Consider the following 21,214-nt stretch of genomic DNA (forward strand, 5'->3'; position numbering starts at 1 on the left):
AGCTTCTTGTTTCTTCTTCATGTGTCACCTGTTTATTTTTTCATCACGATAGCAATATAATATAGCATTTTCCTACAGCAGCTCTAAATTATCAGGTTTTCTTTTACCTTCAGTCTTAGAGTTCTAGGTTTCTCCTTTCATTGTTCTCTGAAGAAAAGCTAGTTAGATGAAAAAAAAAATTTTTAACCACCACCCCAGAACTCTGAAAGTTTCTTTGTTTTCAAGCAAATCACATCATGTCTTTCACTATGGACCTGTCATCTTAATCTCTCTCAATTTTGACTCTTTAAATATCTATTCTTTATTTTGGGAAGTTTGGAGACCCTTGCCTCCCCCCACAAACAAAAACTAAAAGAATTTAAATTTGTCTCTTTTTGATGCTACTGCTGTTGGTCTTTCTCTTGAGGCAGTGGTGAACTTTTCTATTTCCAGTCTCATTTCAAGTTTTCTGCTACACTTCTTGTTTATTAATTGTTCATTTCCTTTTCTCCTTCTGAGACTCCTGTAATTTGAGTTACAGCACTCTGCAAATTGCGACGCATTCATTTCATTTCTTGGTTAATTTTTCAGGTTCAGTGTATGTTTCTTGAGTCAGCCTCCTAGCTCACCCATCCAATTTTCTGCTGCATGATTCTTCTATTACTGCTTCCAATGCCAGTATTAATTGCTTTGTGGCTAAATTCATTCTATGCTGTCTCCATGCCCTCCAGCTATTCTCTTGTCTCTGAAGTCCCTATTGTTGCTGGAATGATCCATCTAAAACAATGGCTGTGCTGTTCCCCTAGTAAAACTTTTAGTGACTTCTTCACTACAGAATAGTATTCCAACTCTTTATTGTCCCAAGCAATGCCTTCTGTTATCTGAGCTTCCTACCTGTCTCACTAGTTTTATAATCAATTGCCATTCTGCTTTTTACCCTCAAGGCACCGTGCATGTTCCTCCTCTGCCTGGAAGGCCTGTTGTGCTTTCTTTTCTATCCTCCCCATCCATACTCCCTATCTAGAGGAACTGTCTTTCCCATCAAACACAACTATTATTTTCTCTTGGCTATATACTCTCATGCACCTTATACCTGCTTCTTAGCTGAGTTTTCTAGTTATTTGTTTATCCTTGTCTGTGATACCATAACACCAGGGCAGGTACTACATTGATTTTTATAACCTCAACACTAGCACAGTGCTTGGTGTTTTGTTTTATTATACTACTGTCTTTTGGTTTTATTTGCTTTAAGGAAGAGGCTGATAATCTCTATCATATCTTTCTATTTTTTTTCTTTCTTATGGGAAATATTTTTATTGTGGTCAGGCTATTTGTTTTTCTACTATTTTCTTGTATGTAATTTACTAATCCTTAGGATGTGGTCTATATAACTTGTCCTAAATCACATTATCATACTCAATCCCTGAGTTGGGGTTCAGAAACTAGTTCTGTGAGTGATGTGTTAAGCATTCAGTCACACTATTCATTTCAGTCATCAAATTACAGGCATAGGTCAACCAGGACTAACTCATCTAGCCTAATTGTTTGGTCTCAAGCCTGGGATGGTGTTCCAACTTTGAAAATGTGTTTCTAGTTATATAGCCCTAAAATTTGAAAGCCAGCTGTATTCAGCCAGGGTAATCTTCCTCTCCTGTTTTTATTGTTTACCTCCAAGATTATATTGTGCTCTAATTCTTAAACAGTAAAGAAAAAGGAAAAAAAAAACACCTTTATAGATTTCTTGAAAATCTATAAAAAGATATGCTTTGGGTTTTTTTTAAACCTCTCAAATAATATAGAAAATTACAAAGATGAGGGTAGAAATCACTTAACCTCTCACCATTCAGAGATGAGCACATTTTAGAATACATTTTTGCATACAGACACATAAAAAGCATGCACCTGTTTCATAAATGACACTTTGCACTGAATGCTGTTCAACGAGCTTCCTCTTTTTTACTCTGTAATATGGTGAGATTCCATTAGGCCTCAGTATTTGAAGATTGTGTTTCATCATTTACAGTTACCAGTTGCCTGTCCTGTGGTTGGACATTTAAATGCCTTGTAAATAGTGCTGTGATGAACACTCATCTTGCACATTTGTTTGTTTAGTGTGAAGAGAGCTTTCGTAGAGCTCTCCCATCAGAAGATGTGCAAATACATGGTAAAGATATTGCCATAATGCCTTTGAGAAAGGTTGAAGCAACTTACATCCCCATCAGTAGTGCATGAAACTTATTGCCCCACATCCCAACCAAGGCCACATTTTTGTTGATTAATCCCTGCGAGCTCAAGAGTCTCAATTCACAGCTCTAAGTTCAGATGTCTTGGTATTTTCACATGATGTCTGCCTCAGTAGCATCTCAAATAACATGCTCCAAATCATAACGTAATTTCTTGCTTCAATTCCTAAAACTGTTCCTTCCTCCTTCTACTTATTTTTTCATAATGGAACTCAAATTCACCTGATGATTCAAGTTAGAAACCTGAAGTGATCTTTTTTTATTATCTCTTTTCCCCTGACTCTTCTGTCTAGTAGATTGCCAAGACTTAGAGGTTCTATTCATAATATCGCATAAATCCAAATATTAGGAGACCCAGAGTTAAGCTATCCTACAGTTTTTAAAAAGACTCTTTAAAAAAAATATCCTTTGACTAGGCAGCATGAATCTAAACTTTGAAGGATAGAATCAAATTTCGATTTTTAATATCCAATTTAGTTATATGTGTGTGTGTGTGTGTGTGTGTGTGTGTGTAAAATTTAGAGATATTTTCCCCACTATCTCATGTAAAAATTTTGTTCCAGCTCTTCAACATACATCTTGAGTATTTTGTCAACACTGGGATGAGTCATCCAACATGGCTTTCCAGATCACTCTCTCCTCCCTTCCATCCAAGTTGCTTGAGATACTGTGTTTTTAAAACTGTGTATAATTCTGTCCCAGCCACAAGTACAATTAGAGCAGATTTTTTCCCCTCACTTTTTCTGTTGGCATATATTCATGATTTCATAACCTAAGCATGGACTGAGTCACTTTTTTCAAGTGATCATTGAAAGATTGCTTGACAGTAATGTCTACCACATGTGATTGTGAAGTAATACTCCAAGGAATAATCACTAAATCTTCTCACTTTATTTGCCTTCCTACCATCCCCCACCCCTCAGCAGTTGTGTCATATTATCTCTGGAAACAGTTGTTGGTTCAGACTAACATGTCTTTCCAGACAATAATTTGTTGTTGTTGTTGTTGTTTTTAATAAAACACTTTGTGGATAATTCTGTAATTGAAGACTTTGTACGGATCAAATATAAGACAACTTCTTCTTCTAAGGATCCTGTTTGGTATTGAAAAACCCTTAATATATGTGGGTATATACAATGAATCTTAGATCCGTCTGCTTTTTTCCTCCACTACCACTGCTGATCTAAATCATCTCTCACCAAGACAGTGACTCTCATCTTTTAAGTGTCTGTGCCGTAGCTGTTTTTGGCTCCTTCCCCGGTATATTCTCCAGTTCATTTTTATTATGCCAGGTTGCTCTTGTTGTCTCTCTACTTAGAACCCATCACTGCTACTTCTTGAGTAACTTTCATATGTCCCTGGGTTCCACTTGGCTTTTATCATTAGCACATGAACTCTCTAGCTTGATGGAGAAGTATCTAGCCTCTGTTTATAGCATCAGATGTCTGGTAAGGTACAGGGGGCTAGGGAGGGAGCAGAGCAAAGGGCAGCTACATTTTGGGAACTTTGTCACTGTTTCTCTCTGAACTTTCTGTCTCTTGCTCTTAGGAATGGGGAGCAGGAAGCTCATACACAGTTTGTTTTGGAGATCAGCATGTATCATTCCACTCAAAGTCACTCTGGTTGGCAGCTTTGAAGTAGGTTTGCCTGCTGCCTTTACGCCTCCCACTTAAGAACCTAGGACACCTGGGTGGCTCAGTGGTTGAGCAGCTGCCTTTGGCTCAGGTCGTGATCCAGGCGTCCTGGGATCAAGTATGCATGTTTCCTACTTAAAGTCTGTAGAATGTGTTTGGCTTAAGAGGTAGAACACTGCATATCAGTTTCTGCTATTTTCTCAGCGTGATCCAAATTGTTTTGTATCTTTAAAATTAATGTTGAATGGATAGAGAGTAACCTTTTTCTTTTTTTTTCTTTAAAAAAATTTTTTTTTAATTTATTTATTTATGATAGTCACACACAGAGAGAGAGAGAGAGGCAGAGACACAGGCAGAGGGAGAAGCAGGCTCCATGCCCCGGGAACCCGACGTGGGACTCGATCCCAGGTCTCCAGGATTGCGCCCTGGGCCAAAGGCAGGCGCCAAACTGCTGCGCCACCCAGGGATCCCTTTTTTCTTTTTTTAGATTTTGTTATAGAGTCTTATTTCTTTTTTATAGCTACATAGATTTCTATTGTAATGGAATCCATAGCTTATTCAACCTTTTAAAAAATTAATTCCAGTATAATTAATATACAGTGTTATATTAGCTTTAGGTTTACAACATAGTGTTTTTCCTTCTATTTTTGGTTTTTGTAAAAGTGACTTATACTGCCAGTAGCCAAGAAGATTCTCTTTTAGTACTTGAACCTAAATTCAGGATTATCAAGGTAGAAAATGCCACGTAGTACTCTTGATTGTGGTTCTTAGAGTGCAGTTTCTTAGTTCCAACTGATAGAATTTATAGAAATTCCATTGTCTTTTGGAATAGATTTATTTTTTGCCATTGGTTACTTTAGAGGTGTTGATTTATTTCTTCTTTCTTTCCTTCCCATCCTTTAATGGGGAATGGGAGGCTGGAGATCTTCTGACATTTTTATTTTCGTTGATGTTTTCTGGAAGGTCCTGATTCACTCAGCCTTACAGGTAGGGTGAGTGGGGGAAAGGATTTTTAGTGGAGAAATCTGAATGGGGGATATGCATAGAAGTAGCCATTTATCCCCAAAAACATTTCTTTGGAATTTTGACATTTTTCATAACCATATTTTATAAGGATAACTTTAAAAATCTTTTAAAATATGTTACTGATTAAACAGGGATTAGAAATGAAAATGGAGAATAGTTAAATAATTTTATATAATGAATGCTGATTCTTGTTAGAGTCAGATCACTTTTGATGTATACTATAATTTGTAGAACCATCTACTTTAGAAAATTTCTAAGGATTAGTATAAATTCTCATATTTAAAACTGATCAGAGAAAAAGAGTCTATGAAATTGCTTCTTGAATAGTGATTAATTATATTTAGCGTACTACCTGAACCCAGAGGTTCAGTTTGTTTACATAATGATGTATCTTAAAAATATAATGTGAATTCTCTAATAGCATTGTTTTGGTCAGACCTCTAATCAAGTACATCTGTGTTCCCTTTCAGCTGTCTCTATCAGCTGTTGTAATGAAACTTTAGTAACAGATCCTCTGCCTCAAGTCTTGGACAATCTGTTGAAGCACGTAACTTTGATTTGCAAAGACTACTGAACCCAGTTATTCTGTTTTCAGGGAAAATGACAGGGCACAATAGATGGCTTTGTACCCTCTTGTCAAAAGGATGAAGCATTAATACTGTGATTCAGATATTGGTGTGCCAACCAAGCACTGGTTATCTCACATTATGACAGATTTGCTAATGATTCCTGACATGAGTGTCACAAAGAAAAAATTGTAAATAGCCACAGGATAGCACTTTACAAATACTGTTTTTCTTTAAGTGCTAAATCTACATGATCCCATCAAATAAAAGCTTCATCCAAATAAAGGACCCACTTCTGATGATTTATTCCTTATTTTTTCCACTCTGTTCTGCTAGGAAGTTTCATTTTACTTTGCTCTTTCTGATAAATGGCTTCTTAAGGGGAAATTGTGATTTTTGTCATGTCTTTTCTAGAGTGATAATTTCTAATTTTTCAAATGTAGATTTTAGTTCTGTAGTGTATCAATTGAGAGTTTCAGTTAAAAGCAAAATGGCTGCAGTTTAATCTAGCATGGTGAAAATAATACTTATTTTCTACTATATACCTCAATTTGTCTCTTTATTTATTTTGAGAGAGAGAGAGCATGCATATGCATGCACAAACATTGAGAGGCAGAGAGGGATAGAGAGAGGCGGGGAGATATAGAATCCTAAGTAGGCTCCACACCCAGTGCAGAGCCCAACAGGGGGCTTGATCTCAGGACCCTGAGGTCATGACCTGAACTGAAATCAAGAGTCCAATGCTTAGCTAACTGAGCCACCCAGGTGCCATGAGATGTTGAGATCTTAAAGAATGAGCGTTTAGATAAAAGCAGCTTTTAAATTAAAAACTTGAAAAATTATATTATTTAATGAACTGAGCTACCCGGGTGCCCCCAAAATAATACTTATTAAAAACAAATGATTAAAAGAAAACCTACACAACTAGTCTCAGCATTCACATAGAACTTTGGTATATTTTTTGTCATATTAGTCCACTGGGTCAGGCTTCCTTTTCCACTAATGACCTTTGAAGGGCACAGTTTTTCAAAATACAATCTAATTTCTAAAAGTGTTTTCTTGTTAAAGTAATAGGTTTTCACTATAAAAAAATTTTGCAAATACAAAAACTATGAGGAAAAGAGTTTTTAAAGAAAATGTTTGAAAAATTACCCAATAATTATATCCTACAGTAATACTGAGTATTTTTAAGTATTTAAATATGTGTTTGTCTTATGTATGTTTTTCATTTGCATATCCTGAGATTACTTCAGTTTGAGGTCCCAATGAATATTTTGTATTGTGACCTGCTTTTCTCATTTAAAATATATCTAGAGCATTTGACCACTTTGTTATAGTGAAGACATTATTTTTTTTGAAGACATTATTTTTTAATGCTGCTGCTTAATGAAAGGATTTCTTTGTCTTTGAGAATTACAGTAGAAGTGTTTTTCTGAGATGGATTCCAGTTAAAAGTCCATCAGTATAGTAACCCCATTATTTAAAGTGCCAGTTTGGTGTGTTTAAGGGAAATATTTACTCAGCACTATGCTAGGCATTCTGAAGGGAGATGAACGAAGCATAGTTCTAACTTCACACAGGCCTAAGACCCAGTGAGGGAGGCTGCAGGGTGCTCCACTGCTCTGTAGCACAAACCAGCAAGGAGGAGAGATGAAAACGGAAGCTTCTTACTGCAGACTTCACAGTTCCACTTGGGTCTTGGCTTCAAAGAGCAGGTGGACAAGTGGCCAGTGTGCAGACCTTTTCCCCTGACAGTATTTATATGTACACAACTCTGTGGGGTGCCAGGTAGAGTAGACACAAAACTGAAACCAGTAGGGGTAATAGCGGAAGGTAGAGGTTAGAAGGGTGGGGCAGGGTGTTAGCAGGACCGGTATAGTTGCCTCCAAAGTAAGAACCTACAAAGATACAATGGGCACCAACTCTTTTTCTATATAATTCAGAGCCCTGGCCATGCTTCAGAGTTGGTTTTGTTTTGTTTTAGAGAAATGATTGTTATTTGCAAATACATCCTACACTGAAATACTTGCTTTATTTAAACCAATAAAAACCATCAAAAATTTTTTTAAAAGCTTGATAATGTGTTTTACTTATACATAATTTGAATATAATGAAGCCATTTGAATGCTGTATTAACATTGAATTCTACATGTAATAAGCAGTGTTAGGCATCCAGGAATGAATATATTTAGTTTGCTACAGTTCAGAGATTTTGCAGATGTATAATCTACCTAAACCAAATAATTGCTTCTTTAGCTATGGTCTCAGTTCTGGAGGTGGGGAAGGAAGAAAAGAAGGAAAGAAAGGGAGGAAACAAAAGAAAGCCTTTCTTGGGTGTACAGAGAAAGAGCCAGGTAGGCAGCAACAGACTTGATAGTGATGTAGGACTCAGGGTGAAGATGAAATCTGACTCATGTATTTATGACGGCTGCTTCCAGGCACCAGTGGAGAATGGACACTCCCATTTTAACAGTATACTGTTGCCATAAATTTGTAATATAGGCAAAAAATGTGACCTGTGACAGGAAAGACAAATATTGTGTGTTCTCTTATTTGTGGAATCTAAGAAAGCCAAACTCATAGAAATAGTAGAATGGTGGTTGCCAGGGGCTGTGGGTGTATAAATGTATCAAATCGTCACATCATACACCTTAAACTCACTTGTGTTACGCGTCAATACTATCTCGATAAAGTTGGCTAAAAATTACACTCAGTGTGACCTCCATAAGCCGGAGGCTTTCTCCTAAACAGTCAGGTGGCAGCAGTACTCTGCAGAAGGTGGCAACATTGCGTGATTGCTTCAGTCTGGATTTCTTCAAGCTGGAACTCAGAGTACTGGACACCAACTAGTTGCAAAAACTGAAATGGCTCAAGGGATTCTAAAGTATTTAGTGCTTTTCAGATTTAGGACTGAGTAAGAATTTAATTATATAAATTATTTTTAAACTTCATTAAGTTCCTTCCTACTTGCCTGTAATGACAGAGACACAGACGATTATGTAGATATGGGTCTTCCAACTTTATGACTGTGAATGTAGAGATAGAAGACAGAACAGAAATAGGGACACAGCATTTGAGGTATGCAATATAGAGGTGGCCAGTAAGAACATATCCATGGTTGTTGGCCTAAAGCAATTATTAAGGGCCTTGGTGTCAGATGTAAGTTGTTGATGTTCTCATTATTGTGAGGTGCTAGTCAACCCTCTGGTCACTACAACTCTTGTCTCAGCTTGTGGGAACAATTCCCCACTCTCTAAGAACCAGATATACTGGATTTCTCTCCCTTCCTGTAAGCACTGTGTTCTTTCGTCCCTCAAGTTAAGTGTCTTTGCATGTCCCGTTCCCTCAAATCCCCAACCCTGTCCCCTACCCTTTTTTTGGCCCAGCCAGCTCCTGTTTATCCTTCACGTTTCAACTACAGTGTAACTAACTTAGTGACTGTCTTCCCAGACTGCCCAAACTAAAGATCTAGATCATAGACTCCCACAGTGCTCTATACTAATCTTTCCTAACGCTCCAGTGTTTGAAACATCTTCAGTGTTCATCTTCCATGCAAGGTCTGTGTTTCATTTGGGTGCACTCTCACTCACTGCTGTACCCGCAAGCTCCTACTACTTGGGACTTGGTACATACTCGTTTACACAGTAGCTGCAGCTGCTGCAAAGAAGGGTAGGGTCTTTTCTTTCTTTTTTTTTAGATTCTATTTATTTATTCATGAGAGACACCAAGCAAGGCAGAGACACAGGCAGAGGGAGAAGCAGGCTCCCTGTGAGGAGCCTGATGCAGGACTCCATCCCAGGATCACAACCTGAGTCGAAGGCAGATGCTCAACCATTGAGCCACCCAAGTGCCCCTTGTTATTGTTATTGATTTGATATGTCATTGAGGGAGAAGAGCCAAGATTGATTCTTACATCTCCTCCCCTTCACCCCCCCCTAGAAAAAGCAGAAGGCTTTGGGACGTTTTTTCTTGCTTGGACTTGTTAACCTCAGTGTTGCCAGAACACAATAGATATGAATGGTTAATTTAGCCTTATTTTATATTTGCAGGATAGCCAGATACCATTTTGTGAATACATTTAAAAAATTAATAAACAGGGCAGCCCTGGTGGCGCAGCGGTTTGGCGCCGCCTGCAGCCCGGGGTGTGATCCTGGAGACCCGGGATCGAGTCCCACATCAGGCTTCCTGCATGGAGCCTGCTCCTCCCTCTGCCTGTGTCTCTGCCTCTCTCTCGCTCTCTCTGAATGAATAAATAAATAAATCTTTTTTAAAAATTAATAAAGAACAAAATTTAAGAAATTAGCATATAAACTATAATTAAACCTACTTTTAAAGACTTACAGAGCTTGCTGCTTCAATGAAAATGTATTTTAGTTATTTTGATGGTCAAAATAAAATCAGTTTCATTGTTTAAGAAACAGGATAAAGTTGTAATATAGACTATTAAAAAGTAGTGTATCATCTGAGTAGTGAATATTCTCTTCTAAAATTTCATGTATTCGAAGGTGAAGAGGGTCAAATGAAAAATTAAAAATACAAAATTAAACTGTCACTCTGCGTGCTAGATACTAAAACTAAATCTGTTAAAACAAACCGTGGCCTGGCCCTCAGCTGACAAACTTGTATGTTTAATAACTGTATAAGATAATTTTAGAGGTGCCTGGGTGGCTCAGTCATTTCGGCATCTACCTTCAGCCCAGACCATGGTCTTGGGGTCCTGGGACGGAGTCCTGCTCAGTGGGGAGTCTGCTTCTCCCTCTCCCACCCACTCATATGCTCTCGCTCTGTCAAATAAATAATCTTTTTTAAATGAGATGATTTTGAATAACTTCTGTGTCATAGATTTTATTTTACTGTGAAATGTGTAGATTGATTTTTCCAGAAAAGTCTTGTTCAAATACCATTTATAGTTTCACAAACAAACAGACTACCATTTGATATATTTTGTTTTGGGGCATCCTGTCTTAACCAAGAAGCCAGTTTGGAGTTAAACTTCTGTATATCTTTTTACCACTTTTACATAGCTTTCTCTTACTACTATAGAGTCAGGGAATGGAAGAAGCAATGAAATACACTGCGAAGTCTAATGGGAAATAACTAATGAGTAATGTTCATTGTGTTGGGAAAGTCACTAGACTATCATATAGTCTCCATAGTAAGGAAGAGAACTAGGACAAGGTTATGCCCATACTTTTTGCCTTTGAGGAAAACAGATTTTTAAAAGTTTATAGCATTTCTAGATATGGATCTAAGACTGGAGATTTCTTTTTCTTTTTTATTTGTTTCTTTAAAGACTTTATTTCTTCATGAGCTAGACACAGAGAGAGAGAGAGGGCAGAGGGAGAAGCAGGCTCCCTGTGGGGAACCTGATGCAGGACTCAATCCTAGGACTCCAGGATCCCGACCTGAGCCAAAGACAGATACTCAACCACTGAGCCACCCAGGCATCCTGAGGCTGGAGATTTCTAAAAGAAAAGTTATGTGAGGAAGTTGTTTCCTCAAAATACTCTGAGCTGCTCATGTTTTTAATAAGATGTGTATGATTGACAAATGGAACGAGCACATAATCACATTTAACAGAGTTACTAGACTACTAGACTGTAAGAAATGAGCATTTAGGAATTTTCTTCTCTACAGGCCAACAATCAAAAGGAGCTAAGATACTTCCGGGAGCAAAAAATGCTTTTCAGGTTGTATCTGGAGCAAAAGCAACAGGGAAGGAAGAGGTAGGCTTACTTTTGGAAGATGTTGTTAATGTTAGATGTTTGTAGGCGGAAATCAGACATATACTTTGCTTCCATAATCTTGAACTAGCAGAATTACTTTTCCAACAGTAAAAGGAAAACAAAGAGCCCCAAACAGAGGAAATTCAATATTTAAAAAATGAGAAGATAGTAAAAGTTTCATTCACTTTAAATGAATTTTTATTTTCAAAACTCAACTGAATTGCCTCCCAGAAATTGAATGAACTCAAGATTTAATCTCAGAGCTATTGTCACTATTCTTTATGAAATCATGGAGAATATGGAAAGTACCAGGAGACTAAAGAGACACAAATGTTCCAGTTTCCAAAAAGGCATGAAGTAGATTTGAAAATTCACATCTGCTTCCTTAACTTGAAACTGGCAAAATTTGAAGAGATTGAAAAAATATAAAATGTTTTAAGTGTTTAGAAAAGAATGGGATGACCACTATGAATCAGTGTGAATTTGTAAGAACAAGATATGCTAAACTCATCTCGCTTTTCCCTCCAATTTTATAATTGCTACTGGATTAGAGAATATAGTAAAGTCACGTACCATCTTGACTTTAGGAAGTGATTGGCAAAGTGTCCTGAATGATCCTTATAGAAAAGGCAGTGGAATATTGACAGTTAGATTGGTTTATAGCTGCTTGCATGGCCACTCCCATGCTTGTGTGCCATAGGTTTTATCTAATAACCAGTGTCTCTACACATGGATTCCTCAAACAGAACTGCTAGCAAATATTAATTTACATATATTCAGAAAGTATGGATTTGTAGTTATGGGTTTTTTTTAACTAAGAATTCGTATGTTGAAACTTGAGCATCTGGATTTATTCATATAATTGAGATTTCAGTTACAGTTACAAACTTTTCCCCCAGTGGAGCTGTATTTATAAGATATATAGATCTATTTTATGTTTCATAAATAAACCTATAAATCACTTAGAAGTCAGGGAATAATCTTAGCACTTAAAGGCTGGGGCAGCCCCTGTGGTGCAGTGGTTTGGCGCCGCCTGCAGCCTGGGGTGTGATCCTGGAGGCCCAGGATCGAGTCCCACGTCGGGCTCCCTACATGGAGACTGCTTCTCCCTCTGCCTGTCTCTCTCTCTCTCTCTCTCTCTCTCTCTGTCTCTATGAATAAATAAATAAAAATCTTTAAAAAAAATAAATAAAGCAAAGGCTGGCTGGGTAGGAATGCTAAATTATGAAGAATCTTTTCCTCTTCCTTGTTTAGCAACAACTGCATTAACCCCAAGTAAATATTTTTCATACCCTTTAAATGTCAAATTTCTGTGAAACTATGCCTAAATAAAAGGCTGACGTTTATATACAACTTGATAATACAGATACACTCAGATGTGTTTTTGTGAATTAATGTTTCTGTTGGCCTTCTAGCAATTCCGCAGTATCTGCCTACTCAGGATATTTGTACTTTTTTTTTTTTTAAACAAATTCTCTGGAATCCTATTTAAGAGGGAACCATAATATTCTGTCCCCTTACAGAAGGTCTTTGGTTTCTTGAGGCAAGGAAATCAATGAGGACTACTATATCCAAAATATTTTACTATTAATTATTAATCTGAAAGAATGCCAACCTGTATAAATTGTTAATCTTTTATAATCGACATTTCACTGATATTTGTAATAGTTTGTTTTCAACCTTGAAGGTTTTTGAATGACCTGCACATTTTAAATAAAATACCACATTTATGAAATTATCCCTCACCCTTTTCTTGGCAACTGTTCATCTCGGTGTTGTATCCAGAACCCCAGCAGGGGTTGCAGGTGGTAACTGAGAGTGAGTGCAGTTCCAGCTCTGATAATCCTAGATGTGATGCCTTAACTCTAGTTCTTTCTCCTTTAACTGGCCTCTCAGTCTTAAGATCTTGTAGGCCCTTGACAGAAAATGAGGTGTTTTAACTTCATTTCCACCAGAGGAAACCCCTTTATACTGTAACTTGTGATCTGTGTTTTGTATTATGGCTTTGTCTTTATATCTGATTTAATGGCTGTTATTTTAATTGAATTAAAATCCAATCCCAGTTCTTAGCATTTTATAGTTCCCTCTGTGGGCTATACCATATCTTTTTTTTTTTTAAGATTATCTTTATTTATTCATAAGAGACACACACACAGAGAGAGAGAGAGAGAGAGAGAGAGAGGCAAAGACACAGACAGAGGGAGAAGCAGGATGCATGCAGGGAGACCGATGCGGGACTCCATCCCGGAGCTCCAGGATCACGCTCTGGGCCAAAGGTAGACGCTCAACCGCTGAGCCAACCCAGGTGTCATAGGGTATATGACCATATCTTAAAGTTTCAAATTTAAAAACAAAATCTTGAGTTAAAGTAAAAGTACTATATTATTTTAAATGGAAAAAAAAATGATGGATTCTCTATCTATTCAAAAACTAAATGTCCACAAATGTCACTAAAATTTTTAAGCACCTATATAGCAATCTATCAAAGCTTTTGTATAATATTTATTATAAAACACTTGGAACACACCTAATTTTTAAAATATTTAATAAATTCATTTTGGGACATGTTTTATTCAATAAGAAATGAGACTATACAGTAATTTTTTAAAATTTAAATTCAATTTAATTGACATATACTCTATTATTAGTTTCAGGGATAGAATTTATGATTCATCAGTTGCATATAACACCCAGTGCTCATTATATCAAATGCCTTCCTTAATGCCCATTACCCAGTTACCCCTGTCCCCCTCCCTGCACATCCCCTCCAGCATCCCTCATTTTTTTCCTAGAGTAAAAAGTTTCTTATGGTTTGTCTCCCTCTCTTTTTTTTTTAATAAATTTATTTTTTATTGGAGTTCAATTTGTCAACATGCAGAATAACACCCAGTGCTTATCCCGTCAAGTGCCCACCTCAGTGCCCGTCACCCAGTCACCACCACCACCCCCCACCCGCCCACCTCCCCTTCCACCACCCCTAGTTTGTTTCCCAGAGTTAGGAGTCTTTCATGTTCTGTCTCCCTTTCTGATATTACCCACTTATTTTTTTCTCTTTTCCCCTTTATTCATCTTACTTTATTTTTCCTTCCTTTCCCCTATGTTCATCTTGTTTTGTTTCTTAAACTCCATATATGAGTGAAATCATGATATTTGTCTTTTTTCTGACTAGCCTATTTTGCTTAGCCTAATACCCTTGAGTTCTCTCCATGTCATTGCAAAAGGCAAGATTTCATTCTTCTTGATGGCTGAGTAATTCCATTATATGTATATACTACATCTTCTTTATCCATTATCTGTCAATGGACTTCTGGGCTCTTTGCATAGTTTGGCTGTTGTGGACATTGCTGCTATAAACATTGGGGTGCAGATGCCCCTTTGAGTCACTATGGTTGTATCCTTTGTTTTTTTTAAAATATTCTTTTTTTTTAAAGATTTTATTTATTTATTCATGAGAGAAGAGAGAGAGAGAGAGAGACGGAGACACAGGCAGAGGGAGAAGCAGGCTCCATGCAGGGAGCCTGATGTGGGACCCGATCCCGGGACTCCAGGATCACGCCCTGGACCAAAGGCAGGCGCAATACCGCTGGGCCACCCAGGGATCCCTGTTTGTATCCTTTGGATAAAAATACCTAGTAGTGCCGTTGCTGGGTCATAGGGTATTTCTATTTTTAACTTTTTGAGGAACCGCCATACTGCTTTCTAGAGTGGCTGCACCAGCTTGCATTCCCAGCAGCAGTGTAAGAGGGTTTGTCTCTCTGCATCCTCGCCAATATCTGTCGTTTCCTGAGTTGTTAACTTCAGCCGTTCTGACTGATGTGAGGTGGTATCTCATTGTGGTTTTGATTTGCATTTCTCTGATGCTGAGTGATATTGAGCATTTTTTCATGTGTCTGCTAAGCCATTTGTATGTCTTCTTTGGAGAAATGTGTGTTCAAGTCTTCTGCCCATTTCTTGACTGGATTATTTGTTTTTTCAGTGTTGAGTTTGATAAGTTCCTTATAGATCTTGGATACCAGCCCTTTATCTGATAAGTCATTTGCAAACATCTCCCATTCTTTAGGTTGCCTTTTAGTTTTTTTGGCTGTTTCCTTTGCTGTGTGAAAGCTTTCTTTTTTTTTTTTTTTTTTTTTTAAGATTTTAATTATTTATTCATGAGAGACACAGAGAGAGGCAGAGCCACAGGCAGAGGGAGAAGCAGGCTCCATGCCGGGAGCCCGACGTGGGACTCCATCCCGGGTCTCCAGGATCACACCCTGGGCTGAAGGTGGTGCTATACTGCTGAGCCACCCGGGCTGCCTGTGTGAAAGCCTTCTATCCCGATGAAGTCCCCATAGTTCATTTTTGCTTTTGCTTTTGTTTCTCTTGCCTTTAGAGCTGTGTCCAGCAAGAAGTTGTTGTGGACAAGGTCAAAAAGGTGGCTGCCTGTGTTCTCCTACAGTATTTTCATGGATTCCTCTCTCACAGTTAGGTCTTTCATCCATTTTGAGTTTATTTTTGTGTATGGTGTAAGTGGTCCAGGTTCATTCTTCTGCATGTGGCTAATTTTCCTAACACCACTTGTTGAAGACACCGTCTTTTTTTCCAGTGGATATTCTTTCCTGCTTTGTCAAAGATTAGTTGACCATAGAGTTGAGGGTCCATTTCTGGGTTCTTGAGACTGTACAATATTGATTATGAATTAGGTTTTTTCCACCAAGCAGTGAGCAAGCACTGTTATAAAAATAAGAAATGGCATAATATGATTCCATCTAAATGGAACTCGGGTTGGTAGAGCCCCTTGAATGCCTGGCAGAAACCACTTCTGCAACCAGGATTTTTCTGTTTATCCCTGTAAATATCTTTCAGGCTCTCTTCTTTGATCACAGAGGGGTCCCCCTTCCTCAGCATCTATTTTTGGCAAGGCAAAACAAACTTTTTTAGTTTGTTTATTAGTTTAGGATCTGAATGTTATCTTTAAACTTGAGCAGCACCCTGGTTTCCTGCTTGTATTAACACCTTCTCATTTGGTTCTGCTTGTTTATACCTGTGAGAAAAGACCAAAAAGAGAGGATCAGAAATGTTACATTATGGAATAACAGTTAAAAGAATGAAGTGATCTATAGTAAGATCTGTTTTGGCTTATCTAACCTTGTCACAAGCTGTTGCAAATAAAACAAAGAATATATTTTAATCACCTAGTCATTTCTTACTGGATACAGTAATCCATTATATTTTAACATTGTCCTTTTGTAATGTGGTGAATTCATATATAATGAACAGTGTTCAGGCTGCTTTGGTTTCATTTTAAGTTCAACCTTTACTATAAATTCACTGCTATCAGATTTCTATAATCTTTCATTTTTCTGTTTACCATTCCTTTGAGACTTCTAATAGTCCCGTTTTTATCTCCCATTTTCCCCACGAGTAAGGAAAAAAAAAATCTTTCATTCTCACATTGCATCTAGGAGTCAAGTGAGTGGACAGGAAATGCCTGTTCAGGCTTTGAGGTAGGGCCCATTTGGCCTTTTTGAAGATCAGAAATCTGGCCACTGTGGGTAGAAGAAGCATGGCTAGTTGGGGGTTAGTGAATGGGTTTGGGTCAGAGATGGTCAAAGCTAGAACATGTGGAAGTTTGGATTTTATCCCAAGTGCAGTAAGAGGTCATGGGTGGGGAAGGGCACTAAAGAGAGTGGGGATTATCTGGTTTATATTTGAAATTTGTGCAGAAATATGGCTTTTGTGCAAATGGTGGGAGCAGGAAGGAGGCAAGAATGAATGTAGGGAGACAGAAGGCTGTTGCAGAATTCTAAAAGGGAAATGATGGTGGTTTAAGATTAGGGTGGAGGCTCTGGAAAAGGAGAAAAGTGGACATGGGACATGTGTTGGGAGTAGAACTGACAAAAGGTGCTAATGGATTGAATCTGGGGGATAGAAGTGAAAAGGAGATAACAGAAACTTCTGATGACTTCTAGTTTGGGGGTTTGTTCCCCTGGGTCAGTGGTGCTATTATTTGCTAAGACAAGGAAAACCAGGGCAGAGGAAAAATTGGGGGAGGATGGATTTAAGAGTTCTGCTTTGGCTACCTGAAATTTGAGGTGCTTATTTGACTTACAAATATACCTGCAATATATATGAAACAGTTTGATGGCTTTGGAGCTTGGTGGACATAGGCCAGGAATGGAGACTTGATAAGAACCTAGGAGTTATCGGTACATAGATGGTATTTAAAACCGTAGGTGGAAATTATCTTGGGTATTTGTCATATTCTTTGATCTGTACCTTGTCCATCCCTACTCTTTTAAAATTATGCCCACATCATTTATTTTAGGTATATATCATTAATTATAGTACTATAATAATTTGCTTTTAGTAAGACAGTGTTGTTTTTAGTAAAACACTCTGATTTCTTTTTTCTGTCTATAGACAAATGGATTAAGTGTATTCAGTCACTAACATCACTTTTTATTGGAGATCTAACAGTTACATGTTCTGTCTTCTGTGTTTTTTTCTGTAGGCAAAGTCATTAATAAAGATTTGCGACATTACCTGAGTCTTCAGTTTCAGAAGGGATCAATTGACCACAAATTGCAGCAAGTAATCAGAGATAACCTCTACTTGAGAACCATTCCATGTAAGTATGAGATAGAATAAAAGAAAAGGAGGCCAATATATTCTTATTTAATCAAACATAGAAATAACTTAATTGAATATTTCATATCAAATTGGGAAGACTCAGTTGGGGCACCAGAATAAAACAAAAATTGGATAAGGAGAAGAGTTTTCCGAGGACATGCAGGGCTTTTGTTTTTAAAGTAGAAAAACCAGGAGATTTTATTGTTATCTTTAAAAACAGACAGACTTTAAGAGTTTAAGAATATATATGTACATTCTGCTAAGTAGATTTTCTTCTATAAATCAGTTCCAAATGTTTATTTGGTAAAAGTTTTTTTTTCTCTCAGTGCCAAACATTTTTTGTGTTAATTTTTAAGACATTACTAATTTTAAGTGCTCCTTCCCCAAAAGAAAAAAGGAGAAAATGCAGTACCTTGTTTGTAGTAATCTATGTTGAATTTTTATCTAGATGTTTGTGTATCTGTTCCAGTCTCCGTAGTTTTTATAGGACCTGGTGATTGTTGTGGTGGTGGTGGTTGTTGTAATGATGCTTGTGTTTGTGTGTGTGTGTTTTAACGTGTAACAAGAAATCATGAATGCTTGTATTAGCTCAAGAAATCATGAATGCTTGAGTTAGCTCAAGGCTGGGGAAGAATAAAAAGCAGTAAACAGTAAAAGGGTAAAAAGGATGTTCTGGTTTGTTTTCCTTTTCAAGGTATTTGTTACTCCTTGTAGATAGTAGCTCCTATAATGGCTCTGGAATTCTTTCTTTCTTTTTCTTGTTATATTCTCTTACACAATGTCCAGTCTATCACCAAGCCTGCCACATATGCTCCTTAAATAGTAATCCTTCTGTACTTCCTTAGACTCTCGCCTTTTCTTACTTGAACTTTTTTTTTTTTAAACAAATAGCAATATGTGGGGGCAAAGAGCTAGGTGAAAAATCTTGATCCTTGAACAAGTTACTTGATCTTCCTGAACCTCAGAATCCCCATATATAAAATATGAATAACAAGAGACACCTCCCATAGTTCTAAGAATTAAAACGAGGACATGAGTGCAGACCACCTGTCCTAGAGTAGGCCCTCGGTGTCTGCCCCCTTCCCCATTCTAGCTGCATCCCTGCCTTCCATGTCCCCTCTGTCTGATCTGTCTTTAAGTGCACACCTGACTCTTATCTATGTACAGTTTATTCTTCAAAGTCTCTCATTGATAAGTCTAGACTCTTTTTTTTTTTAAGATTTTATTTATTCATGAGTGAGAGGAGGGGGACAGAGACACAGGCAGAGGGAGAAGTAGGCTCCACGCAGGGAGCCCGACGTGGGACTCGATCCCAGGACTTGAGGATCACGCCCTGGGCCAAAGGCAGGTGCTAAACCACTGAGCCACCCAGGGATCCCCAAGTCTAGACTCTTTAACATGGTATAAAATGTTTTTGTTTTTGTTTTTAAAACCAACCTCTTAAGATTTTCTTCTGTAAATCTACCTGGTCGGATTTCAGAATTGCAACTCCTGCCTTCTTTGCATTGCTTTGCCTAGTATGTCTTTGTCTTTTTATTCTTTCATCTTTTTGAAGCTCTTTGTTTTACAAATAGTATTGGATGGTGTAGCCAATGTGAAACTTTCTATTTATTGATGATAGGTCTTTAGTGTCTGTTGTGTCATGGTTTTCTATTTTACCCATATACACGTCTTTCATTTAAAAAGCCTTTCACTATGTAGTCCATTTTATTTGATCTCTTTTTGGAAAGTTTTGCATCTTTATTCCAATGGCTGCCTTTATGCTTTTATATAATATTGTGTTCCTCCTCCCTTCCATTTTTTGTTTTTGTCCCAACCATGAACAATATTAAATGATCTACTTCTTGCTTCTTATGCCTTTCTTCTCTCTTCCATCATCTGACTTGAAATAATATTTTTTTATCCCAACAAATATAATTAGAAAGCTTATTCCACTTCACATGCTTTCCTTATTTTCACTGTTTTTTTGAAAACTGTACTTTTCTAACACTTCTTCTCTACTAGATTTTCCAGGAAAGAGTGAGAAGATCATCATAGTTGGTCTATGGCCCTTAAACTTTTAAGTTTTTTGGATGTAGATGAAATCTTTGGCTCATATTTTCTTGCCTTGACTATTTTAATTCTTCAATTATCTGTTGTCTTCTGGCATAAAGCATTGCTCTTTAAAAGCCTGAAAAATGATTTTCATTCTCTTATAAGTAACTTGGTATTTTGCCTGTGTGGGGTGTCTCAGGGTAGCATTTTTAGTTCCATAGCTCTAGAGTTCCCTCTTCTCTTGTTAAAACAAGTTAATAAAAATACGTGTTTGTACTTTGTGCTGTGCTCTGCACTTTTACTTGGATCCTCTTTTAAATTTACTTTTACTGTCCTAGTTTTGCAGTTTCTCCTCAGTGTGAGGTTTTGTCCTAGAAAGGAGCTATAGTTTATTTAGTGTTCATTCATAGGGTCCAAGCAGCTGCAGCCTTTTCAGATCCTAACTGGACCTATTAGCCTACACACTGACGTGTCCACAACTCCTCCAAGAACACAGTGATATATCATTAACAGTTAACACACCAAATGGTCTGTAATTACTGTTCTTTACTAAAAGATACCAAATATTCTTGGAGAAAATTCTGATTCTGGGTCTGGAGCAAAGAAAGTACAAGATGAGCTTGGAACATCTAATTGTGTCAGAAAGTATGTAAATGCCTAAAACACGATGGGGACATATCAGAAGCACATTTTTTTAAAAAAAAAAAAAAGAAAGAAAGCCATCTAGAAGGAGTGCCTACTGACAAGATCTGAAACACTTTGAGTAGCAAAATTAATAAGTGAAGGAAAGATTTCTGCCATTGTCAGACACTGCACTGTTGAAAGGATAAGACTGTTATCCCTAATAGAAGTGGAAAGATGACTGCTCACAGTGAAGTCCTATGGCTTCCTCAACCTTCTGCCTGGAGCCACTTTCTGGGCCATAGTATGGGGAGGTAAAGGCCAAGCAGAGTACAGAAGATTCTGAGTCGAGAGGACAGAAATCTCAGTTCAAGAAGTCTGAGGCACCTGAGATTTTCAGGACAGATGTCAGAGAGGAGAGAGCTATGAAGAAAAGGAGCTCAAATAATCCCAAAAGGATCAAGCAAATACACATATAACTTAACTATCAGCAAAATGAAAGTAAGGAAGGAGGGGAGAATGGGAGAAAGGAAAGGGCGGGGGGGATCAACACCCTTTAAAGGAAGATAACAAAATCTCAACACCGAATAACATAGGATTCACGATGCCCAGTGTCTAATAAAAATTATTAGATATACAAAGAAGAAGGAAATATGGCCCATAATCAATAGAAAAGTCAGCTAATATAAAAAACAAAACAGAAATGGCATATGTGACATAGAAACGGGTATAACCAAAGCATTCATTTTAGAGTTTTTATAAATATACTCAAG

At 37.5% G+C, this 21,214-nt stretch overlaps 1 protein-coding gene and 1 long non-coding RNA gene across 6 annotated transcripts in view; one reads left to right on the top strand and one right to left on the bottom strand.

The window, feature by feature from the left end:
* The window catches only part of LOC140600616 (uncharacterized), a 487,558-nt gene that overhangs the window by 212,605 nt on the left and 253,739 nt on the right, over positions 1-21,214 (bottom strand). The window lies entirely within an intron of this gene.
* MAGI3 (membrane associated guanylate kinase, WW and PDZ domain containing 3) overlaps positions 1-21,214 on the top strand; it is a 236,323-nt gene that overhangs the window by 121,825 nt on the left and 93,284 nt on the right. For all 5 annotated transcript variants that reach the window (XM_072769095.1, XM_072769091.1, XM_072769092.1 and 2 more), the window contains exon 2: positions 17,668-17,784. In XM_072769095.1, coding sequence (XP_072625196.1) covers positions 17,668-17,784 — 117 coding nt within the window. The remainder of the gene's footprint in view (positions 1-17,667; positions 17,785-21,214) is intronic.

The sequence above is a fragment of the Canis lupus genome, chromosome 12 (genome assembly GCF_048164855.1).
Source record: "Canis lupus baileyi chromosome 12, mCanLup2.hap1, whole genome shotgun sequence".
In the NCBI taxonomy this organism is placed as follows: Eukaryota; Metazoa; Chordata; class Mammalia; order Carnivora; family Canidae; genus Canis; species Canis lupus.